This window comes from Onychostoma macrolepis, chromosome 10 (assembly GCF_012432095.1).
Source record: "Onychostoma macrolepis isolate SWU-2019 chromosome 10, ASM1243209v1, whole genome shotgun sequence".
Lineage (NCBI taxonomy): Eukaryota > Metazoa > Chordata > Actinopteri > Cypriniformes > Cyprinidae > Onychostoma > Onychostoma macrolepis.
In genome coordinates, this window is record NC_081164.1 from 14,398,034 (window position 1) to 14,422,115 (window position 24,082).

Below are 24,082 nucleotides of genomic sequence, written 5' to 3' on the forward strand. Positions count from 1 at the left end.
GCTATATAGGTTGAACAGCGGCACTTACAGTCCAAATACAGCACTACAGAATAGTCACTCAATCGAGGAAAAATATAGGCCTATACATGAAAAAAAAAAAAAAAAAAAATATGATCAAGAATTTAAAAAAGAGATAAAAATTCCATATATGAAGTTACACGTTGGGTTATGAAACATGGCATAAAAATAAAAGGGTAGAGTGAGAGGGGACAGAGGTGGTTTTGACAAATGTTTCACAAGTCAGAGAACCTCAAAACTTGGGGGAGACTGGGGATATTTTTAGTTTAACCAATTATAATTATGTACAGAGGTGAAATCATTTTATATGCCCATGTGGTGATCCAATAATGCATATTAAATTAATATAAATGAGAAAATGTGTATACCCGGATTTAGCATGTTTTCCTCCTTCATTTATATAACATGAACTCAAAATGTTTACCTAAATGTTAAAAAAAAAAATAAATAGTAGTGTCATGTCTCAGCAGAAGAGCAGGGTTATAAATCGACTTTCACATTTATTTCTACTGGACATACAAAGACTGCACACAAATGAGATGATATAAATTGGCCCCAAAAAGTATTTGAACTGTTTTGGACACCTGCTTCACACTAAAAACGTAAGAATTTTATTGCATTAAAAAAATTAAAAATAATAAAAACAAATATTTGCCAGCAAATTATTGTAGAGCTCTTCGCAGAACTAAGTTTACTTTTCTGAGGCATGTTTTAAATTGATTTTTAACTGACTGGTTTTAAGGACATTATTTATTGCTTAGTTTGAAACCTAAGAAACTTTTTCATTGAAAAGGGTGTTTGTGCTTTATTACTTTAAAGCAAATGCCATTTGCTCTTATTGTTATATAGCCCATACGCATTTTAAATTATGTCTTAAAGTGTCCAAATACATTTTGGGACCACTGCATAAATGACACAATTGATACAACTGTGAGAGCGACTAACATGCATAGGCAAACTCTCTGTTCCGTTTCTTTATAGTTAGTTTATAATTTCTGTAATTATTCATTATTTTATTTCTTCCTATTCCTAGCAGATCATTTATAGATAAATAACAGACTTAAAAAAAAAAAAAAAAAAAACAAAACTGTAATTTGAAGTAGATAAACAGAAAAATTATTTCAAAGTTTGAAACACACAGCACAATGAAAATGCTATATTATAGATGTACAACATTCTCCGGTCTCCATTACTTATTAAATCCAATGGAAGCCTGATGAGATGATTTTAAAACAACAAACAAGGTCTCACCTCTAAAGTCAGATCATCAACCTCCTGCTCCTTCTTTTCTCTCTGAACTGTTCCCATGCGACTCTGGCTCACCAGTGTGTTCTGACTGTAGGGCCTGACAAACTTCATGTCACTCATCCTTGAATCAGTGGTTCCACACATTTCATAATTATACACATGCCGTAATGTGCCGTCTGCGTAGACTGGAGGGTAATATGGAATTACAGGTAGATTTGCCCCAGATTTATAAAATAGCTTATTCTGCCTCCATCTGTAGATTTTCACTGAAATGATTGAAATAATTGAGACTATGAAGAGCAGGGAGACCACTGCAAGAGCCAAGATTAAATAAAAAGTCAAACTGTCGTTATATTGTTTTTCATGTGTAAAGTCTGTGAACTCTGACAGCACTTCAGGAAAGCTGTCAGCCACAGCCACGTTAATGGAGACCACAGCTGAGCGAGAGGGCTGTCCGTTATCCTCCACAACAACAGTCAGTTTTTGTTTGACCGCATCTTTATCAGTCACTTGTCGCACAGTTCTAATTTCTCCATTCTGTAAACCAACCTCAAACAGCGCTCTGTCTGTAGCTTTCTGTAGTTTATAGGAGAGCCAGGCATTCTGTCCAGAGTCCACATCAACAGCCACCACTTTAGTGACCAGATATCCAACATCTGCAGCACGAGGCACAATCTCAGCCACCACAGAAGCACCAGTCTGTACTGGATACAGAACCTGAGGAGCGTTGTCATTCTGATCTTGGATCATAATGTTTACAGTCACGTTGTTGGATAAAGGGGGTGATCCCCCATCTTGAGCTTTGACTTGCATTTTGAATGATTTCAGTTGTTCGTAATCAAATGATTTTTCTGAATATATCACTCCACTCTCTGAATTTATAGAGATATATGATGCCAGAGGTGCTCCATTCAAATTTCCGTCAATAAGAAAATATGAAACCTTCGCATTTTGCCCCCAGTCCATGTCGACTGCTTTAACAGTCAGAATAGTTGTAGATGGAGGGTTATTTTCAGCTATGAAGGCATTATATGATTCCTGCTCAAACTGAGGTGCGTGATCATTCATATCAGATATCTTTAGGTTCAAAACTTCTTTACTTGAAAGAGGTGGGTTTCCCCCATCTACAGCAGTTACAGTGATATTATACTCTGCTGTTTGTTCCCTGTCTAGTTCTGAGTCTGTTACCAGGTTGTAATAATTAGTTAACGAGGATATGATTTTAAATGGTGAGTTTAAATCAATTGAACATGTAATCTTACTGTTGTCACCTGAATCCAGATCCTGAACATTTATCATTGCTATAACCGTTCCAGGTGCTGCGTCTTCAGATACTGCACTGGAAAAAGACATTATTGTAATTTTTGGTGCGTTGTCATTTACATCAATTACGTCAATAATTATTTCACTCGAGTCAGTCAAGCCTCCGTGATCTGAAGCTTTGACTTTGACTGTAAACTGCTTGTGTTTCTCATAATCTATATCACCTATGACTTTAACCTCCCCAGAATCCGCATCGATGGAGAACAAAGCTTTCACTGTAGAAGACGCGTGCTCAAAATTATACTGAATGCCGTGACTAGACTCGTCAGCATCGGTCGCACTGACTGTAGTCACGATTGTAGTTTTAGGAGCATTTTCAACAACTGATGTTTTATAAGACGCCTGGGTAAACACAGGCGCATTGTCATTGACATCAAGAACAACAATATTAATCTGTACAGTTGCGGACCTTTGTGGTTTTCCACCATCTAAAGCGGTTAGAATCAGATTATGATGCTTCTCCTTTTCTCTATCAAGAGGAGAATGAAGAACCATCTCGACGTTTTTGTTACCACCAGCGCCATTCTGAACATTGAGCTTAAAATGATCGGTGGGTTGAAGAGTATATTTCTGTAGCGAGTTCACTCCCACATCTGGATCTATTGCGCTCTCTAATGGAAATCGCGCACCTAAAACCGCCAGTTCGCTTATTTTTTGCTCGATTTTAGATTTGGGAAAAACAGGACTGTTGTCATTGATGTCTTGTATGTCAACTGTAACTCGATAAAGCTCCATCGGATTCTCTAAAATGACATCAAAACTCACACTACAGGCAGATATCTCTCCACATAGCTCTTCTCTGTCCATCTTATTTTTAACTACCAGATGTCCGTTCTCCTTGTCCAGTCCAATGTATTCGCTGCTGTCTGCGGTGAAAACACGCGCTTTTCCTGAAATCAGTCTCTTCGGCTCAAGCCCGAGATCTGAGGCAATATTTCCAACAAACGAGCCCACTGGCATTTCCTCAGGTATAGAATAACGAATCTGCCCGGTCACGCGAGGGGAAAGTAAAGCCAAGGCACACGCTGTATAGAAGAATAGCGACCCATAACGCCAGCCTTTTCCTCCCGACTCCATTTTTGATAAACAAAGACAGACCAAAAGCATTTAAAAAAGCAAAATATGCGACTAAATATGTTTCCAACAAACTGCGTCTTCGTTCGTGTTAAAGAACCTGGATGCGAATCTGATGGCGGTCTGTTATGTAGCATCCCTGTCTGAATTATGCCATTGCTTTGGGTTTCGTTAAAGGGAGGGCTAAAAACACACACCAGAAAGGCAATATAGGTTGAACAGCGGCACTTAGAGCCCAAATACAGCACTACAGAATAGTCACTTAATGGAAAAAAATAAAATACTAAGGACTTAAGGACTAAAGAAATTAAATATCCCATCTATATATAAAACCATGCGTTATTTTGTAATAATTTATTTTGTGATCAAATAAAGGCATATTAAATGACAAAATGTATATAATGTGATCCAGAACAATTTAACATTTATATAATATTCACCTTAAAAATACTATAAGTATCATGTCTGAACAAACTGAGCAAACTAGCATAATTCACAGAATGAACTGTACTTTGACACATTTTATTTTTAGATAACTGATCATTATTTATTACTTCAAATTTTGAAACTGAAGAAACAACATTTTGTGAAATGTTTTGGTTGAAAAGTGTGTTTTTGATGTAAATGAAAATTGTTTTGATATTTTGTTTTATAAAGCATTTGCTTTTTTAATTGTGACAATTGTCTAAATACTTTTTGGATCCACTGTATGAGCCAACATTTTATACAAATGTGAGAGTAATTAACAGGCACATTCAAACTGCCTGATATTGTTAATTGTTAGCTTATGATTTATATATCCATGTAATATTTTCTTATTTTCTTTTTCTGGCAATTCTTAAGTCATGGGTGGGTGACCTCTTTAAACTAAAAAAGGATTATAGTGAGAACATGATATCAAGGTCTGAAACACACATCATAGAAGTACAACACTCTTTGGTCTCCACTACATATTGAATCCAGTGGAAGCCTGATGAAATTATTTTAAAACAACAAACAAGGTCTCACCTCTAAAGTCAGATCATCGATCTCCTGCTCCTTCTTTTGTCTCTGAACTGTTCCCATGCGACTCTGGCTCACCAGTGTGTTCTGACTGTAGGGCCTGACAAACTTCATGTCACTCATCCTTGAATCAGTTGTTCCACACATTTCATAATTATACACATGCCGTAATGTGCCGTCTGCGTAGACTGGAGGGTAATATGGAATTACAGGTAGATTTGCCCCAGATTTATAAAATAGCTTATTCTGCCTCCATCTGTAGATTTTCACTGAAATGATTGAAATAATTGAGACTATGAAGAGCAGGGAGACCACTGCAAGAACCAAGATTAAATAAAAAGTCAAACTGTCATTATATTGTTTTTCATGTGTAAAGTCTGTGAACTCTGACAGCACTTCAGGAAAGCTGTCAGCCACAGCCACGTTAATGGAGACCACAGCTGAGCGAGAGGGCTGTCCGTTATCCTCCACAACAACAGTCAGTTTTTGTTTGACCGCATCTTTATCAGTCACTTGTCGCACAGTTCTAATTTCTCCATTCTGTAAACCCACTTCAAACAGCGCTCTGTCTGTAGCTTTCTGTAGTTTATAGGAGAGCCAGGCATTCTGTCCAGAGTCCACATCAACAGCCACCACTTTAGTGACCAGATATCCAACATCTGCAGCACGAGGCACAATCTCAGCCACCACAGAAGCACCAGTCTGTACTGGATACAGAACCTGAGGAGCGTTGTCATTCTGATCTTGAATAATTATTTTCACTGTCACGGTACTGCTGAGCAGAGGAGAGCCTCCATCTTGTGCTTTTACCCGGAAGTGGAAATCTTTCAGCTGTTCATAGTCAAAAGAACGCACAGCTGTAATCAGTCCACTGTCAGGATGAACTGACACATATGATGAGACAGGGACTCCATTAACAGTGCTGTCTTCTAGAATATAAGAAACACGGGCATTCTGATTCCAATCAGCATCACTGGCTTTAACTGTAAATACTGGGAGACCAGGTGTGTTATTCTCCAGCACACAGGCCTCATAGTTACTTTTCTCAAAGACAGGAGCATTGTCATTCACATCTGATATTTGTAAAGACAGAGAGGCGCTGCTGGAGAGCGCAGGTACCCCCTGATCAGAGCATGTGACACTGATATTGTATTCAGCATCTCTCTCTCTGTCCAGTTGCTGCTCTATACGCAGGCTGATGAAATTACTGGATGATGATATAAGAGCAAATGGAATATTGTCATTTATGATGCAATGAATCTTGCCGTTCACACCTGAGTCTGCATCATCTACTTTCATCATAGCAACAACTGTGCCAGGTGTGGAGTCCTCAGACACAGAGTTTGACATAGAGAGTAAACTTATCACTGGTTTGTTATCATTAATGTCCAACACATCAATAATTAACTTACATGAATCAGAAAGCCCCCCTTGATCTTTAGCCTGGATATCAATCTGATAGTGACTTGCCTTTTCAAAGTCAACGAGGCCATTTAAAGTTACTTCGCCACTATGCTGATCAATAATAAACATATTTCGCACAATATCATCTTTGCTTGCAACGTAGTACGTCACGTGACCATTAGATCCCTCATCTGCGTCAGTGGCACTGACTGTGGTGAGTTTAAATCCCTTCGCTGCATTTTCAGTTAATATGGCTTTATATACCTTTTGCGTAAAGACAGGGGCATTATCGTTAACGTCTAATACAGTAACATGTATTTGAACAGTTCCAGATAACTGCGGATCACCGCCGTCATTGGCGGTTAGAAGTAATCTAACCACTCCTTTCTTTTCTCTATCAAGTGTTCTTTGCAAAACCATTTCGACGTTTTTATCTCCGTCTGACTGGCTGTGCAGTTCAAGGATAAAATTGTCAGTCGGTTTAAGAGAATAGCTTTGAAGATCATTAATTCCTACATCAGCATCCACGGCTCCCTCCAGCAAGAATCTCGCGCCCGTTACAGCGGATTCGCTGATTTCAAACTCAATCCGCTTTTTCTGGAAAGTGGGTGAATTATCGTTTATATCCGTAATTTCAACCGTGATCGTGTATAATTCCATGGGGTTTTCCAAAATCAGCTGAAAATGCAAAGCGCATGGTGTCGTTTTTGCACAAAGAGACTCGCGATCCATTTTCTCTTTGATGAAGAGCAAGCCAGTTTCTTTATTGAGACCAATGTATTCAGTACTGTCGCCTGTATATATGCGAGCTTTTCCTGACTTTAGTCTTTGTAAATCCAAGCCCAAATCCTGCGCGATATTTCCCACAGTGGAGCCTTTAGCCATTTCTTCTGGAATTGAGTAACTGACCTGTCCTCGTGCCGAATGAAGCAGGGCGACGGAAAACAATACCGAGTACCACATCACGACACCAGGCATTTTTTCCCCCTCGATATCACCGACAAACCACAAAAAGAGAGAAAAAAGGTTCCCAACGATTTCGAAGTGACGTCTTGTAAAGGAAAAACAGTAAATTCAAGGTCCTTTAATCACAGTAAGTACAAAATGTCGCATTTCAAGACACTCGACAATAATGAACGATCTGAAAGCGTTTCCTCCTTTCCTCTCTCTCTGTGAATGTGGGATGATGGGGCAGGGTTTAAAATTCACGCAGACAAAGTGCTACGTTGACAAACAGCGGCCCTGTGAGTCTAAACCGAGCACTACAAATAAAACTACAAATGAAATCACAACAAATTACATTTTTGCAGGAAGTGATTTTTCAAAACGTTTTAGAAAAATAATAAAGGAAAAATAAAGAAAAATAGTAGCAATGTTATTTTAAAAATCGAGTTATTCTGTTGGCATGGTTTTGATTTAGCTAATGGAAAGAAAAGTTTGACTGTTACCGTCTAATTTAATAACCTGGCAAGACTACACTATGGCGCTGTCCAAGATGTGGTCCTGAAAGTGGAATAATCTAAATTGACACTTTACCATGACAGCTACAGATAATAAAAAAGATCATGTTATTAATGTTTAAAATGAATGTTTCATGTAATTGGTTTAACAATGTTTTCGTACATTTTGATGTTGTTTGTTTTGTGAAGTATAGAGCATGGTTCTTACCGATGTGGAATATTCACGTTCCAACCCGTTATTTTCCTTGGTTGCAAACCACAGCAAACTCATTTAAAAAAAAAAAAAAAAAAAAAACGGAAATCGAAAAAATAAAGAATAGTAGTAGTAATGCTATGTAAAGTTCTAGTTATTCTTGGCAAATGGAAAGAAAGAATTTTAGACCATTTACTAAGACTGCACTATGTCGCTGTCCAAGATGTGGTGCTGAAAGTAATCTAAATTGATATTTTAGCATGACAATTGCAATTAATAAAAATATCGTCTTAATATTTCAGATTATTATTATAATTATTATTGTACTTATTATATTGAACATTGTGATATTGTTTGTTTTGTTACGTATAAAGCATTGTTCTTACCAGTGTCGAATATTCACTTTCCAAACCGTTATTTTCCTTGACTGTGTGCTGCATCGTCTCAGTGAAACTCGGGTCCACAACTAAAACGTTCTTCCCACCGAGTGTAGAAAACTTACAGTCACTCTTCCTCGAGTCAGTCGTCATGCACACTTCATAATTATACCCGTGCGGCAGAGTTCCAGTGACTCCTGTGTCTGCGTAATGCGGTGGATAGTACGGAATAACAGGCATATTGGACTGATATAAGAAGCGAGATTGTCTCCATCTGTAGATCTTTACTGATATTATGACAACCACACATGTAATAAACAAGAAAGAAACAGCAGCCAGTGCGAGAACTAAATAAAAGGTCAGGTTCTCGTCATGCTGTTTTTCATGCGTAAAGTCTGTGAACTCTGACAGCACTTCAGGAAAGCTGTCAGCCACAGCCACGTTAATGGAGACCACAGCTGAGCGAGAGGGCTGTCCGTTATCTTCCACAACAACAGTCAGTTTTTGTTTGACCGCATCTTTATCAGTTACTTGTCGCACAGTTCTTATTTCTCCATTCTGTAAACCCACTTCAAACAGCGCTCTGTCTGTAGCTTTCTGTAGTTTATAGGAGAGCCAGGCATTCTGTCCAGAGTCCACATCAACAGCCACCACTTTAGTGACCAGATATCCAACATCTGCAGCACGAGGCACAATCTCAGCCACCACAGAAGCACCAGTCTGTACTGGATACAGAACCTGAGGAGCGTTGTCATTCTGATCTTGAATAATTATTTTCACTGTCACGGTACTGCTGAGCAGAGGAGAGCCTCCATCTTGTGCTTTTACCCGGAAGTGGAAATCTTTCACCTGTTCATAGTCAAAAGAGCGCACAGCTGTAATCAGTCCGCTGTCAGGATGAACTGATACATATGATGAGACAGGGACTCCATTAACAGTGCTGTCTTCTAGAATATAAGAAACACGGGCATTCTGATTCCAATCAGCATCACTGGCTTTAACTGTAAATACTGAGAGACCAGGTGTGTTATTCTCCAGCACACAGGCCTCATAGTTACTTTTCTCAAAGACAGGAGCATTGTCATTCACATCTGATATTTGTAAAGACAGAGAGGCGCTGCTGGAGAGCGCAGGTACCCCCTGATCAGAGCATGTGACACTGATATTGTATTCAGCATCTCTCTCTCTGTCCAGTTGCTGCTCTATACGCAGGCTGATGAAATTACTGGATGATATAAGAGCAAATGGAATATTGTCATTTATGATGCAATGAATCTGGCCGTTCACACCTGAGTCTGCATCATCTACTTTCATCATAGCAACAACTGTGCCAGGTGTGGAGTCCTCAGACACAGAGTTTGACATAGAGAGTAAACTTATCACTGGTTTGTTATCATTAATGTCCAACACATCAATAATTAACTTACATGAATCAGAAAGCCCCCCTTGATCTTTAGCCTGAATATCAAGCTGGTATCGACTTGCTCTTTCAAAGTCAGCGAGGCCATTTAAAGTTACCTCGCCACTATGCTGATCAATAATAAACATATTTCGCACGATATCGTCAGTTCTTGCAATGTAGTACGTCACATAACCATTAGATCCCTCATCTGCGTCAGTGGCACTGACTGTGGTCAGTTTAGTCCCTTTCAGAGCATTTTCAGTCAAAATGGCTTTATATACCTTCTGCGTAAAAACAGGAGCATTATCATTAGCATCTAATACAGTAACATGTATTTGAACAGTTCCAGATAACTGCGGATGACCGCCGTCAAAAGCGGTTAGCAATAACGTAACCACTCCATTATTTTCTCTATCCAGCGGTCTTTGCAAAATCATTTCGACATTTTTATCACCCTCTGACTGACTGTGCAGTTCAAGGATAAAATTATCAGTTGGTTTAAGAGAATAGCTTTGAAGATCATTAATTCCTACATCAGCATCCACAGCTCTCTCTAACATGAATCTCACTCCCGTTACAGCGGATTCGCTGATTTCAAACTCAATTCTCTTTTTCTGGAAAGTAGGTGGATTGTCGTTTATATCCGTAATTTCAGTCGTAATCGTGTATAATTCCATGGGGTTTTCCAAAATCAACTGAAGATGCAAAGCGCACGGGGTCGTTTTTGCACAAAGAGACTCGCGATCCATTTTCTCTTTGATGAATAGCAAGCCAGTTTCTTTATTAAGACCAATATATTCAGTACTGTCGCCTGTATATATGCGAGCTTTTCCTGATCTTAGTCTTTGTAAATCCAAGCCCAAATCCTGCGCGATATTTCCCACAGTGGAGCCTTTAGCCATTTCTTCTGGAATTGAGTAACTGACCTGTCCTCGTGCCGAATGAAGCAGGGCGACGGAAAACAATACCGAGTACCAAGTCACGACACCAGGCATTTTTTTGTTTGCCATAACTGACAAAGCACAAAGAGAGAAAAAGAAGGTTCTCAACGATTTTGCAGTTCTGTTTTGTAAAGGGAAAGTAGAAATTGACGGAGTTCTTTAATCCGAGTCGGTACAGAACGTCGCATTAGTTTCAAGACAATATTGAGTGATCTGGAAGCGTTTCCTCCTTTCCTCTCTCGCTGTGAACTGCGAATATGGGTTGATGGGGCAGGGTTTAAGATACACACAGACAATGTGCTACTGTACGTTGACAAACAGCGGCCCTGTGAGTCTAATCCGAGCACTACACATAAAACCACAGCAAACTCATTTTTGGAAATGGAAATTTTAAAGAATAGTAGTAGTAATGCTATGTAAAGTTCTAGTTATTCTTGGCAAATGGAAATAAATATTTTTAGACAATTTACTAAGACTGCACTATGTCGCTGTCCAAGATGTGGTGCTGATAGTAATCTAAATTGATATTTTAGCATGACAATTGCAATTAATAAAAAGATCGTGTTAATATTTCAGATTATTGTTATTATTATTATTATATTGAACGTTGTGATTTTGTTTGTTTTGTTAAGAATAAAGTATTGTTCTTACCAGTGTCGAATATTCACTTTCCAAACCGTTATTTTCCTTGATTGCACGCTGCATCGTCTCAGTGAAACTCGGGTCCACGACTAAAACATTCTGTCCACCGAGTGTAGAAAACTTACAGTCACTCTTCCTCGAGTCAGTCGTCATGCACACTTCATAATTATACCCGTGCGGCAGAGTTCCAGTGACTCCTGTGTCTGCGTAATGCGGTGGATAGTACGGAATAACAGGCATATTGGACTGATATAAGAAGCGAGATTGTCTCCATCTGTAGATCTTTACTGATATTATGACAACCACACATGTGATAAATAAGAAAGAAACAGCAGCCAGAGCAAGAACTAAATAAAAAGTCAGGTTCTCGTCATACTGTTTCTCATGTGTATAGTCTGTGAACTCTGACAGCACTTCAGGAAAGCTGTCAGCCACAGCCACGTTAATGGAGACCACAGCTGAGCGAGAGGGCTGTCCGTTATCCTCCACAACAACAGTCAGTTTTTGTTTGACAGCATCTTTATCAGTCACTTGTCGCACAGTTCTTATTTCTCCATTCTGTAAACCCACTTCAAACAGCGCTCTGTCTGTAGCTTTCTGTAGTTTATAGGAGAGCCAGGCATTCTGTCCAGAGTCCACATCAACAGCCACCACTTTAGTGACCAGATATCCAACATCTGCAGCACGAGGCACAATCTCAGCCACCACAGAAGCACCAGTCTGTACTGGATACAGAACCTGAGGAGCGTTGTCATTCTGATCTTGAACAGTAATTTTCACTGTCACGTTACTGCTGAGCGGAGGAGAGCCTCCATCTTGCGCTTTTACCCGGAAGCGGAAATCTTTCAGCTGTTCATAGTCAAAAGAGCGCACAACTGTAATCAGTCCGCTGTCAGGATGAACTGACACATATGATGAGACAGAGACTCCATTAAGAGTGCTGTCTTCTAGAATATAAGAAACACGGGCATTCTGATTCCAATCAGCATCACTGGCTTTAACTGTAAATACTGAGAGACCAGGTGTGTTATTCTCCAGCACACACGCCTCATAGTGACTTTCCTCAAATACAGGAGCATTATCATTCACATCTGATATCTGCACACGGAGAGAGACACTGCTGGAGAGCGCTGGCACACCCTCATCAACACATATTACACTGATTTTGTACTCAGCTTCTCTCTCTCTGTCCAGTTCCTGTTCTGTTTGCAAGCTGAAGAAATTTCTAGACGGAGAAGTAATAGAAAAGGGAATGTCGTCATTTAAGACGCACTGAACCTGACCGTTTTCACCTGAATCAAGATCATCAACATTTAGGACTGAAACAACAGTACCAGACTTTGACCCTTCAGATACTGAATGGGAGCTAGACACAATATTAATACTAGGCGAATTATCATTAATGTCCAGAACATCGATAATTACTTTGCATGCGTTAGAAAGCCCTCCTTGATCTTTTGCCTGAATATTAAGCTCATAATTGTTAACCTTTTCATAGTCAACCTGATCATTTAATATTAATTCGCCACTTTTTTCATTAATAAGAAACATGTCTGCTAAATTTTTGTTCATTGTGTCGGTTATGTAGTATGTCACTACACTGTTGGATCCTTCGTCTGCATCAGACGCGCTCACCACTGTTAATATAGTGCCTTTTTGTGCGTTTTCTGTTATTGTGGTTTTATATACTTTTTGTGTAAAAACAGGAGCATTATCATTATTGTCTAGCACAGTGATGTGTATCTGCACAGTGCCAGAGAGCACGGGATCGCCTCCATCAAACGCTTCTAACAACAAAGTAAATGAGCTTTGCGTTTCTCTATCAAGGGGTCTTTGCAAAATCATCTCGACATTTTTACTACCGTCTGCCTGATTGTGTAGTTCAAGCCGGAATTGATCACTCGGTTTAAGCGAGTAATTCTGAAGATCATTTGTCCCTACATCCGCATCGAAAGCTCCCCCGAGCATAAAACCAGCACCCGCCGCCGCCGATTCGCTGATCTCAAATCTAAAGTCCCTTTTCTCGAAACTGGGAGCGTTATCATTTATATCCGTGATTTCTATTGTAATCGTGAAGAATTCCATCGGGTTTTCCAAAATCATTTGAAGATGCAAAGCACACGGTGTTGTTTTTGCACAAAGAGACTCGCGGTCCATTTTCTCTCTGATAAGCAGCAACCCAGTGTTTCTGTTTAGTTCGATGTATTCCGTGCTGTCTCTTGTATAAATTCTCGCTTTCCTGACTTCAGTCGTTGTAAATCCAAGCCCAAATCCTGCGCAATATTTCCTACCACCGATCCCTTTGCCATTTCTTCAGGTATCGAGTAACTGACTTGTCCTCGCGTTGTGTGAACCAGAAGAATCAGAAACAGCATTGAGCGTCTTATCATTGCATCAGGCATTGTCTCAATTGCACCGATGATCTAATAAGCAATAACAATCTATCAGTGTATCCTTTAAGCCTTTAAAATAAAAAGAAAATGTATTGACTTGAATTATGGGTTTACTCGACGAAGAGTTTTCAACACAAAATCCGTGCAAAAAAATAATATCTCAGATGATAGCCTGTCGTCCTTTCTCTCTGATATTATGTGATGTTGGGGGAGTGTCTGTAAAATACACAGTTGCTCCTCCATTTGTCGACGAACAGCGGCCCTCTGAGTGTAAATTAGGAATTGCGAATCAAGTTTGTATATTTATGCCTAAAGAGAATTTTAGCAACTGGATGTATTTTTATTTATTTATTTTTTTCCAGGCCTGTATGTCACTCATTTAAATCCAGTCAACTGAATTTCCAGAGAATTAAATAAATGAACCAGAAAGGCAAACGTGAAGAATAAACCTGTTTGCATTTTAGCAAAGTATAATACTTCTAATTAAAACACATAATGAAAACCATAATCCTCTGTTTACTAGTAGCAGACGTGGCACTGTTCAACAAAAGTAGTGCTGAAAGGTGTCAAAATGCCTCTGCGTTTCACCTAATAATTCCTTATTTTTCAGTAATTCACTTTATGATTATGATTATTACACGCAACCTACATCCAAAACACCATGCTTAACGCAATGCAATCTTATAATGACTCATTTGTCCACCACTAAAACAATTTCGACTGCATAGAAAAAAAGGCCAGTTCTCCGAGTCTTACAACAACACATCCAACAATTGGAACAGGCTCATTGGAAATACGTGCCTCAACATACATTTCTGCAAAACTGAAAAAAAAGTACCTATATGCAAGTTTCACTGCAGTTTCCAGTTGAAATGAACACTAGAGGCAGTAAAACTCCGACAACTTTTATTCTTTTTCACACAAAGTAAGATTTACAGGTACAGAGTTTTGATTAATAAAGGCTAATTTTCACATAATTATTTGCAGAATATTATGTTAATACCTCAAAACAATTTTAACATCCTGCACGATTTGAAAACTGTACTTTTGAACGTTTTCGTCACATATACAGCTTCATATGCATCCGTTTTCTAATTCAGTAGGTTAGATATTCAGTAGATATTTCCAACATGATAGAGCACTAACCTTTAGTGACACTCCCGAATATTTGAATTCTGAACACTCATAATATGTACCTCAAGCAGTGTAATAAAAACGCTGCAATACGTGCCTGTACCAACGTAATAAAAATGTGCCGGTCAGGTATTAAACGTGTGTTTTAGCGACAATGTCTCTGGACATTTCACTTTGAAACTGCCGCGAAACATGCAGTAAGGTACATAATTACGGTGCTGCAGAAATGTATGTAGAGGCACTTACAACTCGAATTCCGGTAATGTTGGGACGTTTTTTTAAATTTGAATAAAATGAAAACTAAAAGACTTTCAAATCACACAAGCCAATATTTTATTCACAATAAAACATAGAGAACATAACAAATGTTTAAACAGAGAAATGTTTACACTTTTATCCACTTAAATGAGCTCATTTCAAATTTGATGCCTGCTACAGGTCTCAAAAAAGTTGGCACGGGCGCAACAAAGGACTGAAAAAGCAAGACATTTTTAAAAGATTCAGCTGGGAGAAAATCTAGCAACTAATTAAGTTAATTGACATCAGGTCTGCAACATGATTAGCTATAAAAGGGATGTCCTAGAGAGGCAGAGTCTCTCAGAAGTAAAGATGGGCAGAGGCTCTCCAATCTGTGAAAGAGTGCGTAAAAAGATTGTGGAATACTTTAAAAACAACGTTCCTCAATGTCAAATTGCAAAGGCTTTGCAGATCTCATCATCTACAGTGCATAACATCATCAAAAGATTCAGAGAAACTGGAGAAATCTCTGTGCGTAAGGGCCAAGGCCAAAGACCTTTGTTGGATGTGCGTGGTCTTCGAGCCCACAGACGACACTGCATCACTCATCGGCATGATTCTGTCATTTACATTACTACTGTAAATGGGCCCAGGAATACTTCCAGAAACCACGGTCAGTAAACACAATCCACCGTGCCATCTGCAGATGCCAACTAAAGCTCTATCATGCAAAAAGGAAGCCATATGTGAACATGGTCCAGAAGCGCCATCATGTCCTGTGGGCCAAGGCTCATTTAAAATGGACTGTTTCAAAGTGGAAAAGTGTTCTATGGTCAGTCGAGTCCAAATTTGACATTCTTGTTGGAAATCACGGACGCCATGTCCTTCTGGGCTAAAGAGGAGGGAAAACTTTCCAGTGTGTTATCAGCGTTCAGTTCAAAAGCCAGCAGCTCTGATGTTATAGGGGTGCATAACTGCATACGGTATGGGCAGCTTGCATGTTTTGGAAGGCACTATGAATGCTGAGAAGTATATAAAGGTTTTAGAGCAACATATGCTCCCCTCCAGACAACGTCTATTTCAGGGAAGGCCTTGTGTATTTCAGCAGGACAATGAAAAACCACATACTGCAGCTATTGCAACAGCATGGCTTCGTAGTAGAAGAGTTCGGGTGCTGAATTGGCCTGTCTGCAGTCCAGAGCTTTCACCTATAGATAACATTTGGCGCATCATTAAACGAAAAATACGTCAAAGATGACAATTAACTCTTCAGAAGCTGGAAACCTATATCAGGCAAGAATGGGACCAAATTCCAACACCAAAACTCCAGAAACTCATAACCTCGATGCCCAGACGTCTTCAAACTGTTTTGAAAAGAAGAGGAGATGCTACACCGTGGTAAACATACCCCCGCCCCAACTATTTTGAGAACTGTAGCAGGCATTTGGGTGCCATAATACAGAGTAATTACCTAATTACACATATGTAACAGACCAAGTTTGTTACACAGCTACTTGTACACTTAAGTACAATCTTGATACACTTTATTTTAAGTGGCTTATGCCTGTGTAATATTCTGTAATTGTAATGTAATTAGAAAGGTATTACATGTATTTAAGCTGTGTACTGGTGGGTTAAATCAAACTAAGGTGCAGCTGCATAAGGTGTACAGTATAGATACACATGAAGTACACTTAAGTACAATCTTGGGTTACACTTTATTTCGATAGTCCACTTTAGACATTCTACTAACTATAAACAACTTTTTTACTACATGTCAACTACGTCAACTAATTCTCATTAATTAGCAACTACATGTCTACTAACTCTCAGAGTAGACTGTTAGGGTAGGTTTAGGGTTAGTAGAATAAGTTGACATATACTGACTATGATAAACTTTTCCAAGTATGTTGTATGTTATGGACCCATCAAAATGAAGTGTTAGAAGATATTAAACAGACAGTCTACTAATACTCTAATGACTGCTAGTTGACATGTAGTTACAAAGTTACTTACTGTTAGCAGAATGTCTAAAGTGGACTATCGAAATAAAGTGTTACCCAATCTTGATACAATTTATCTTAAGTAGCTTATGCCTGTGTAATATTATGTAATTGTAATGTAATTAGAAAGGTATTACATGTATTTAAGATGTGTACTGGTAGGTTAACTCAAACTAAGGTGCAGGTGGATAAGGTGTACAGTATAGATACACATGAAGTACACTTAAGTACAATCTTGATACACTTTATTTTAAGTAGCTTATGTCTGTGTACTTAAATTTATAATTACAATGTTTAAGTCTGCAACACATATGTAACAATCTTTTGGTTACATAAGTAGCTGTGTAACAGACTCGGTCTGTTACATATGTGTAACAGTAGCTGTCTATTACATCTACATAATTACAAACTGTAAGTACAGGCTGTTCCATAACTTAGTTACATGGAAAGTACATTTTGTTTCATGTAAGTACAACGGCTGCTACTAAGAACTTAATTAGGTAATTACTCTGTATTATGGACACCTAAAAATAAAGTGTTTCCCAAATTTGAAATGAGCTCATTTTGTGCATAAAATTGTAAACTTTCTCAGTTTGAACATTTGATATGTTATCTATGTTCTATTGTGAATAAAATATTGGCTCATGTGATTTGAAATTCTTTAGTTTTCATTTTATTCACTAAAAAAAAAAAAATAATAAAAGTCCCAACATTTCCGGAATTCGGGTTATTTTTCCAATAAGCTTGGGCTGAACAATTTGCAAGAACAAATTGTGTGACCATCATGCACACTAAAGAGTTTAATTTCCTTTTCGAGCAAACATAACATTACAGCACAAATGCCAAACTTTACAGCTTTATAGTTTATTGTTTGATACAATCTTGAATCATTCGAACTAGTAATAAGCGACACAACAAGTAAAAACAAGTTGTATAAATAATTGTTTTTCCAAAATCTAAAACTACATGTGAACACGTAATGGCTCAGTTGTCCAAGCCTTTATTCATGGTATGCTTCAACAGCCATATTATTTATCTTTTCCATTAATAATAATAATAATAATAATAATAAGAAGAAGAAGTCTAACGAAACCTTTCTTACCAATTCTGCAGAGCCGAGATCGTCAATGGAACTATTTTTCTTGATTGTGTGCTGCACCGTCTCAGCAAAACTCGGGTCCACCACTAAGACATTCTGTCCACCGAGTGTAGAAAACTTACAGTCACTCTTCCTCGAGTCAGTCGTCATGCACACTTCATAATTATACCCGTGCGGCAGAGTTCCAGTGACTCCTGTGTCTGCGTAATGCGGTGGATAGTACGGAATAACAGGCATATTGGACTGATATAAGAAGCGAGATTGTCTCCATCTGTAGATCTTTACTGATATTATGACAACCACACATGTGATAAATAAGAAAGAAACAGCAGCCAGAGCAAGAACTAAATAAAAGGTCAGGTTCTCGTCATACTGTTTCTCATTTGTAAAGTCTGTGAACTCTGACAGCACTTCAGGAAAGCTGTCAGCCACAGCCACGTTAATGGAGACCACAGCTGAGCGAGAGGGCTGACCGTTATCCTCCACAACAACAGTCAGTTTTTGTTTGACCGCATCTTTATCAGTCACTTGTCGCACAGTTCTTATTTCTCCATTCTGTAAACCCACTTCAAACAGCGCTCTGTCTGTAGCTTTCTGTAGTTTATAGGAGAGCCAGGCATTCTGTCCAGAATCCACATCAACAGCCACCACTTTAGTGACCAGATATCCAACATCTGCAGCACGAGGCACAATCTCAGCCACCACAGAAGCACCAGTCTGTACTGGATACAGAACCTGAGGAGCGTTGTCATTCTGATCTTGAATAGTAATTTTCACTGTCACGTTACTGCTGAGCAGAGGAGAGCCTCCATCTTGCGCTTTTACCCTAAAGTAAAAATATTTCAGCTGTTCATAGTCAAAAGAGCGCACAGCTGTAATCAGTCCGCTGTCAGGATGAACTGATACATATGATGAGACAGGGACTCCATTAACAGTGCTGTCTTCTAGAATATAAGAAACACGGGCATTCTGATTCCAATCAGCATCACTGGCTTTAACTGTAAATACTGAGAGACCAGGTGTGTTATTCTCCAGCACACAGGCCTCATAGTTACTTTTCTCAAAGACAGGAGCATTGTCATTCACATCTGATATTTGTAAAGACAGAGAGGCGCTGCTGGAGAGCGCAGGCACCCCCTGATCAGAGCATGTGACACTGATATTGTATTCAGCATCTCTCTCTCTGTCCAGTCGCTGTTCTATACGCAGGCTGATGAAATTACTGGATGATGATATAAGAGCAAATGGAATATTGTCATTTATGATGCAATGAATCTGGCCGTTCACACCTGAGTCTGCATCATCTACTTTCATCATAGCAACAACTGTGCCAGGTGTGGAGTCCTCAGACACAGAGTTTGACATAGAGAGTAAACTTATCACTGGTTTGTTATCATTAATGTCCAACACATTAATAATCAGCTTACAGGAATCAGAAAGGCCCCCTTGATCTTTAGCCTGGACATCAAGCTCATAATGATTTGCTTTTTCAAAGTCAACAAGGCCATGTAAAGTTACCTCGCCACTATGCTGATCAATAATAAACATGTTTCGCTCAGTGCTTGCAATGTTGTACGTCACGTGACCATTAGATCCCTCGTCTGCGTCAGTGGCACTGACTGTGGTCAGTTTAGTCCCTTTCAGAGCATTTTCAGTTAAAATGGCTTGGTATACCTTCTGCGTAAACACAGGAGCATTATCGTTAACATCTAATACAGTAACATGTATCTGAACAGTTCCAGATAACTGCGGATCACCACCGTCAAAAGCGGTTAGCAATAAGGTAACCACTCCTTTCATTTCTCTATCAAGTGGTCTCTGCAAAACCATCTCGACGTTTTTATCTCCGCTTGCTTTACTGTGCAGTTCAAGGATAAAATTGTCAGTTGGTTTAAGAGAATAGCTTTGAAGACCATTAATTCCTACGTCCGCATCCACAGCTCTCTCTAACATGAATCTCGCGCCCGTTACAGCGGATTCGCTGATTTCAAACTCAATTCGCTTTTTCTGGAAAGTGGGTGGATTATCGTTTATATCCGTAATTTCAACCATAATCGTATATAATTCCATGGGGTTTTCCAAAATCAGCTGAAGATGCAAAGCGCACGGGGTCGTTTTTGCACAAAGAGACTCGCGATCCATTTTCTCTTTGATGAAGAGCAAGCCAGTTTCTTTATTGAGACCAATGTATTCAGTACTGTCGCCTGTATATATGCGAGCTTTTCCTGATCTTAGTCTTTGTAAGTCCAAGCCCAAATCCTGCGCGATATTTCCCACAGTGGAGCCTTTAGCCATTTCTTCTGGAATTGAGTAACTGACCTGTCCTCGTGCCGAATGAAGCAGGGCGACGGAAAACAATACCGAGTACCACATCACGACACCAGGCATTTTTTTCTTCAACATCACGACAAACCACAACGAGAGAGAAAAAAAAAAAGGTTCTCAACGATTTCGAAGTAACGTCTTGTAAAGGGAAAACAGTGAATTCAAGCTCCTTTAATCACAGTAAATACAAAATGCTGCATTTGTTTCAAGACACTCGACAATAATAAGCGATCTGAAAGCGTTTCCTCCTTTCCTCTCTCTCTGTGAATATGGGATGATGGGGCATGGTTTAAAATACACACAGACAAAGTGCTACGTTGACAAACAGCGGCCCTGTGAGTCTAAATCGAGAATTACAAATAAAATCACAACAAATTCAGTTTTTGCAGAAAGCGGTTTTTCAAAACTTTTGTGGGAAAATAAATAAATAGCAGTAATGTTGTTTAAAATATCTAGTTAATCTGGTGGAATGGTTTGGTTTAGCTAATGTAAAGACATAATTTGACCGTTATTGTCTAATTTAATAAACTGGTAAGACTTATGTGGCGCTTTCCAAGATGTGGTGCTGAAGGTATCTAAATTGATACTTTAGCATGACAATTACAGATAAGTAAAAAAAAAAAAAAATAATAATCTTAATAATGTTTAAAATTAATGTTTAGTATAAATTGATTAACAATATTTTTGTACATTTTGTTTTTGATTGTTTTGTTAAGTATAAAGTATTGTTCTTACCAGTGTCGAATATTCACTTTCCAAACGGTTATTTTCCTCGATTGCGCGCTGCATCGTCTCAGTAAAACTCGGGTCCACGACTAAAACATTCTGTCCACCGAGTGTAGAAAACTTACAGTCACTCTTCCTCGAGTCAGTCGTCATGCACACTTCATAATTATACCCGTGCGGCAGAGTTCCAGTGACTCCTGTGTCTGTGTAATGCGGTGGATAGTACGGAATAACAGGCATATTGGACTGATATAAGAAGCGAGCTTGTCTCCATCTGTAGATCTTTACTGATATTATGACAACCACACATGTGATAAATAAGAAAGAAACAGCAGCCAGTGCGAGAACTAAATAAAAAGTCAGGTTCTCGTCATACTGTTTTTCATGCGTAAAGTCTGTGAACTCTGACAGCACTTCAGGAAAGCTGTCAGCCACGGCCACGTTAATGGAGACCACAGCTGAGCGAGAGGGCTGTCCGTTATCCTCCACAACAACAGTCAGTTTTTGTTTGACCGCATCTCTATCAGTTACTTGTCGCACAGTTCTTATTTCTCCATTCTGTAAACCCACTTCAAACAGCGCTCTGTCTGTAGCTTTCTGTAGTTTATAGGAGAGCCAGGCATTCTGTCCAGAATCCACATCAACAGCCACCACTTTAGTGACCAGATATCCAACATCTGCAGCACGAGGCACAATCTCAGCCACCACAGAAGCACCAGTCTGTACTGGATACAGAACCTGAGGAGCGTTGTCATTCTGATCTTGAATAATTAGTTTCACTGTCACGTTACTGCTGAGCGGAGGAGAGCCTCCGTCTTGCGCTTTTACCCGGAAGTAAAAATCTTTCAGCTGTTCAAAGTCAAAAGAGCGCACAGCTGTAATCAGTCCGCTGTCGGGATGAACTGACACATATGATGAGACAGGGACTCCATTAACAGTGCTATCTTCTAGAATATAAGAAACACGGGCGTTCTGATTCCAATCAGCATCACTGGCTTTAACTGTAAATACTGAGAGACCAGGTGTGTTATTCTCCACCACACATGCCTCATAGTGACTTTTCTCAAATACAGGAGCATTGTCATTCACATCTGATATCTGCACACGGAGAGAGACACTGCTGGAGAGCGCTGGCACACCCTCATCAACACATATTACACTGATATTGTACTCAGCTTCTATCTCTCTGTCCAGTTCCTGCTCTGTTTGCAAGCTGAAGAAATTGCTAGACGGAGAAGTAATAGAAAAGGGAATATCGTCGTTTAAGACACACAGAACCTGACCATTTACACCTGAATCGAGATCATCAACATTTAGGACTGAAACAACAGTACCAGACTTTGACCCTTCAGATATTGAATGGGAACTAGACACAATATTAATACTAGGCGAATTATCATTAATGTCCAGAACATCGACAATTACTTTGCATGCGTTAGAGAGTCCTCCTTGATCTTTTGCCTGAATATTAAGTTCATAATGGCCCACTCTTTCATAGTCCATTTGACCGTTTAATATTAATTCACCACTTTTTTCATTAATAAGAAACATGTCCGCCACATTTTTGTTCATTGTGTCAGATATGTAGTACGTCACTACACTGTTGGATCCTTCGTCTGCATCAGACGCGCTCACCACTGTTAATATAGTGCCTTTTGGTGCGTTTTCTGTTATTGTGGTTTTATATATTTTTTGCGTAAAGACAGGAGCATTATCATTAATATCTAACACAGTAATGCGTATCTGCACAGTGCCAGAGAGCACGGGATCGCCTCCATCAAACGCTTCTAACAACAAAGTAAATGAGCTTTGCGTTTCTCTATCAAGTGGCCTTTCTAAAATCATCTCAACGTGTTTACTACCGTCTGCCTGATTGTGTAGTTCAAGCCGGAATTGATCACTCGGTTTAAGCGAGTAATTCTGAAGATCATTTGTCCCTACATCCGCATCGAAAGCTCCCCCGAGCATAAAACCAGCACCCGCCGCCGCCGATTCGCTGATCTCAAATCTAAAGTCCCTTTTCTCGAAACTGGGAGCGTTATCATTTATATCCGTGATTTCTATTGTAATCGTGAAGAATTCCATCGGGTTTTCCAAAATCATTTGAAGATGCAAAGCACACGGTGTTGTTTTTGCACAAAGAGACTCGCGGTCCATTTTCTCTCTGATAAGCAGCAACCCAGTGTTTCTGTTTAGTTCGATGTATTCCGTGCTGTCTCTTGTATAAATTCTCGCTTTTCCTGACTTCAGTCGTTGTAAATCCAAGCCCAAATCCTGCGCAATATTTCCCACCATCGATCCCTTTGCCATTTCTTCAGGAATCGAGTAACTGACTTGTCCTCGCGCTATGTGAACCAGAAGAGTCAAAAACAGCATCGAGCTTCTTATCATTGCATCAGGCATTGTCTCAGTTGCACCGATGATCGAATAAGAAATAACAATCTATGAGTGTACCCTTTAAGCGTATAAATGAAATAAAACCGTATTGACTTGAATTATAGATTGTACTCGACTACTTGTTTTCTACAGAAAATCCGTGTAAGAAAATAATATCTGAGATGGTAGCTTTTCTTTCTTTCTCTCTGATATCATGTGATGGTGGGGGAGTGTCTGTAAAACACACAGTTTATCCTCCATTCGTCGACTAACAGCGGCCCTCTGAGTGTAAATTAGGAATTGCAAATCAAGTTTATGTATTTATGCCTAAAGATAATTTTAGCAACGTGTGTATTGTTTTCTAGGCCTATTTTTCACTCATGTAAAACCAGTCATCTGAATTTCCCAATTATTAAATAAATGACTATGTTGGAACCAGAAAGGCAAAAGTGAAAAATAAATCCAAAGGTATTTTAGCAAAACTATAATACTTTAAATCAAATCACATAATGAAGACCACAGTCCTCTGTTTAATAGTAGCAGACAATTTCACATGAGGCGCTGTTCAACAAAGTGGTGCTGAAAGGTGTTAAAATGCCTCTGCATTGTACCAAAATAATTCCGTATTCTCCAATAATTCACATTCTTATTTATTTATTTATTTATTTATTTCACGGAACGCAGCCTACATCAAAAATTCGACGC

At 39.1% G+C, this 24,082-nt stretch overlaps 1 protein-coding gene across 33 annotated transcripts in view; it reads right to left on the reverse strand.

Annotated features, from left to right (window-relative positions):
- Nucleotides 1-24,082, reverse strand: part of LOC131548764 (protocadherin alpha-C2-like) — a 198,948-nt gene that overhangs the window by 52,104 nt on the left and 122,762 nt on the right. For 2 of the 33 annotated variants that reach the window (XM_058790322.1, XM_058790305.1), the window contains exon 1: nucleotides 17,954-20,456. The exons of 24 other annotated variants lie outside the window; for them this stretch is intronic. In XM_058790322.1, coding sequence (XP_058646305.1) covers nucleotides 17,954-20,353 — 2,400 coding nt within the window. In that variant the 5' untranslated portion in view covers nucleotides 20,354-20,456. Of the gene's footprint in view, nucleotides 1-1,269; nucleotides 4,094-4,671; nucleotides 7,765-8,108; nucleotides 10,699-17,953; nucleotides 20,457-21,010; nucleotides 23,813-24,082 lie in introns of those variants that run through there. 7 more of the 33 variants (XM_058790308.1, XM_058790320.1, XM_058790301.1 and 4 more) reach the window with 7 other exon arrangements.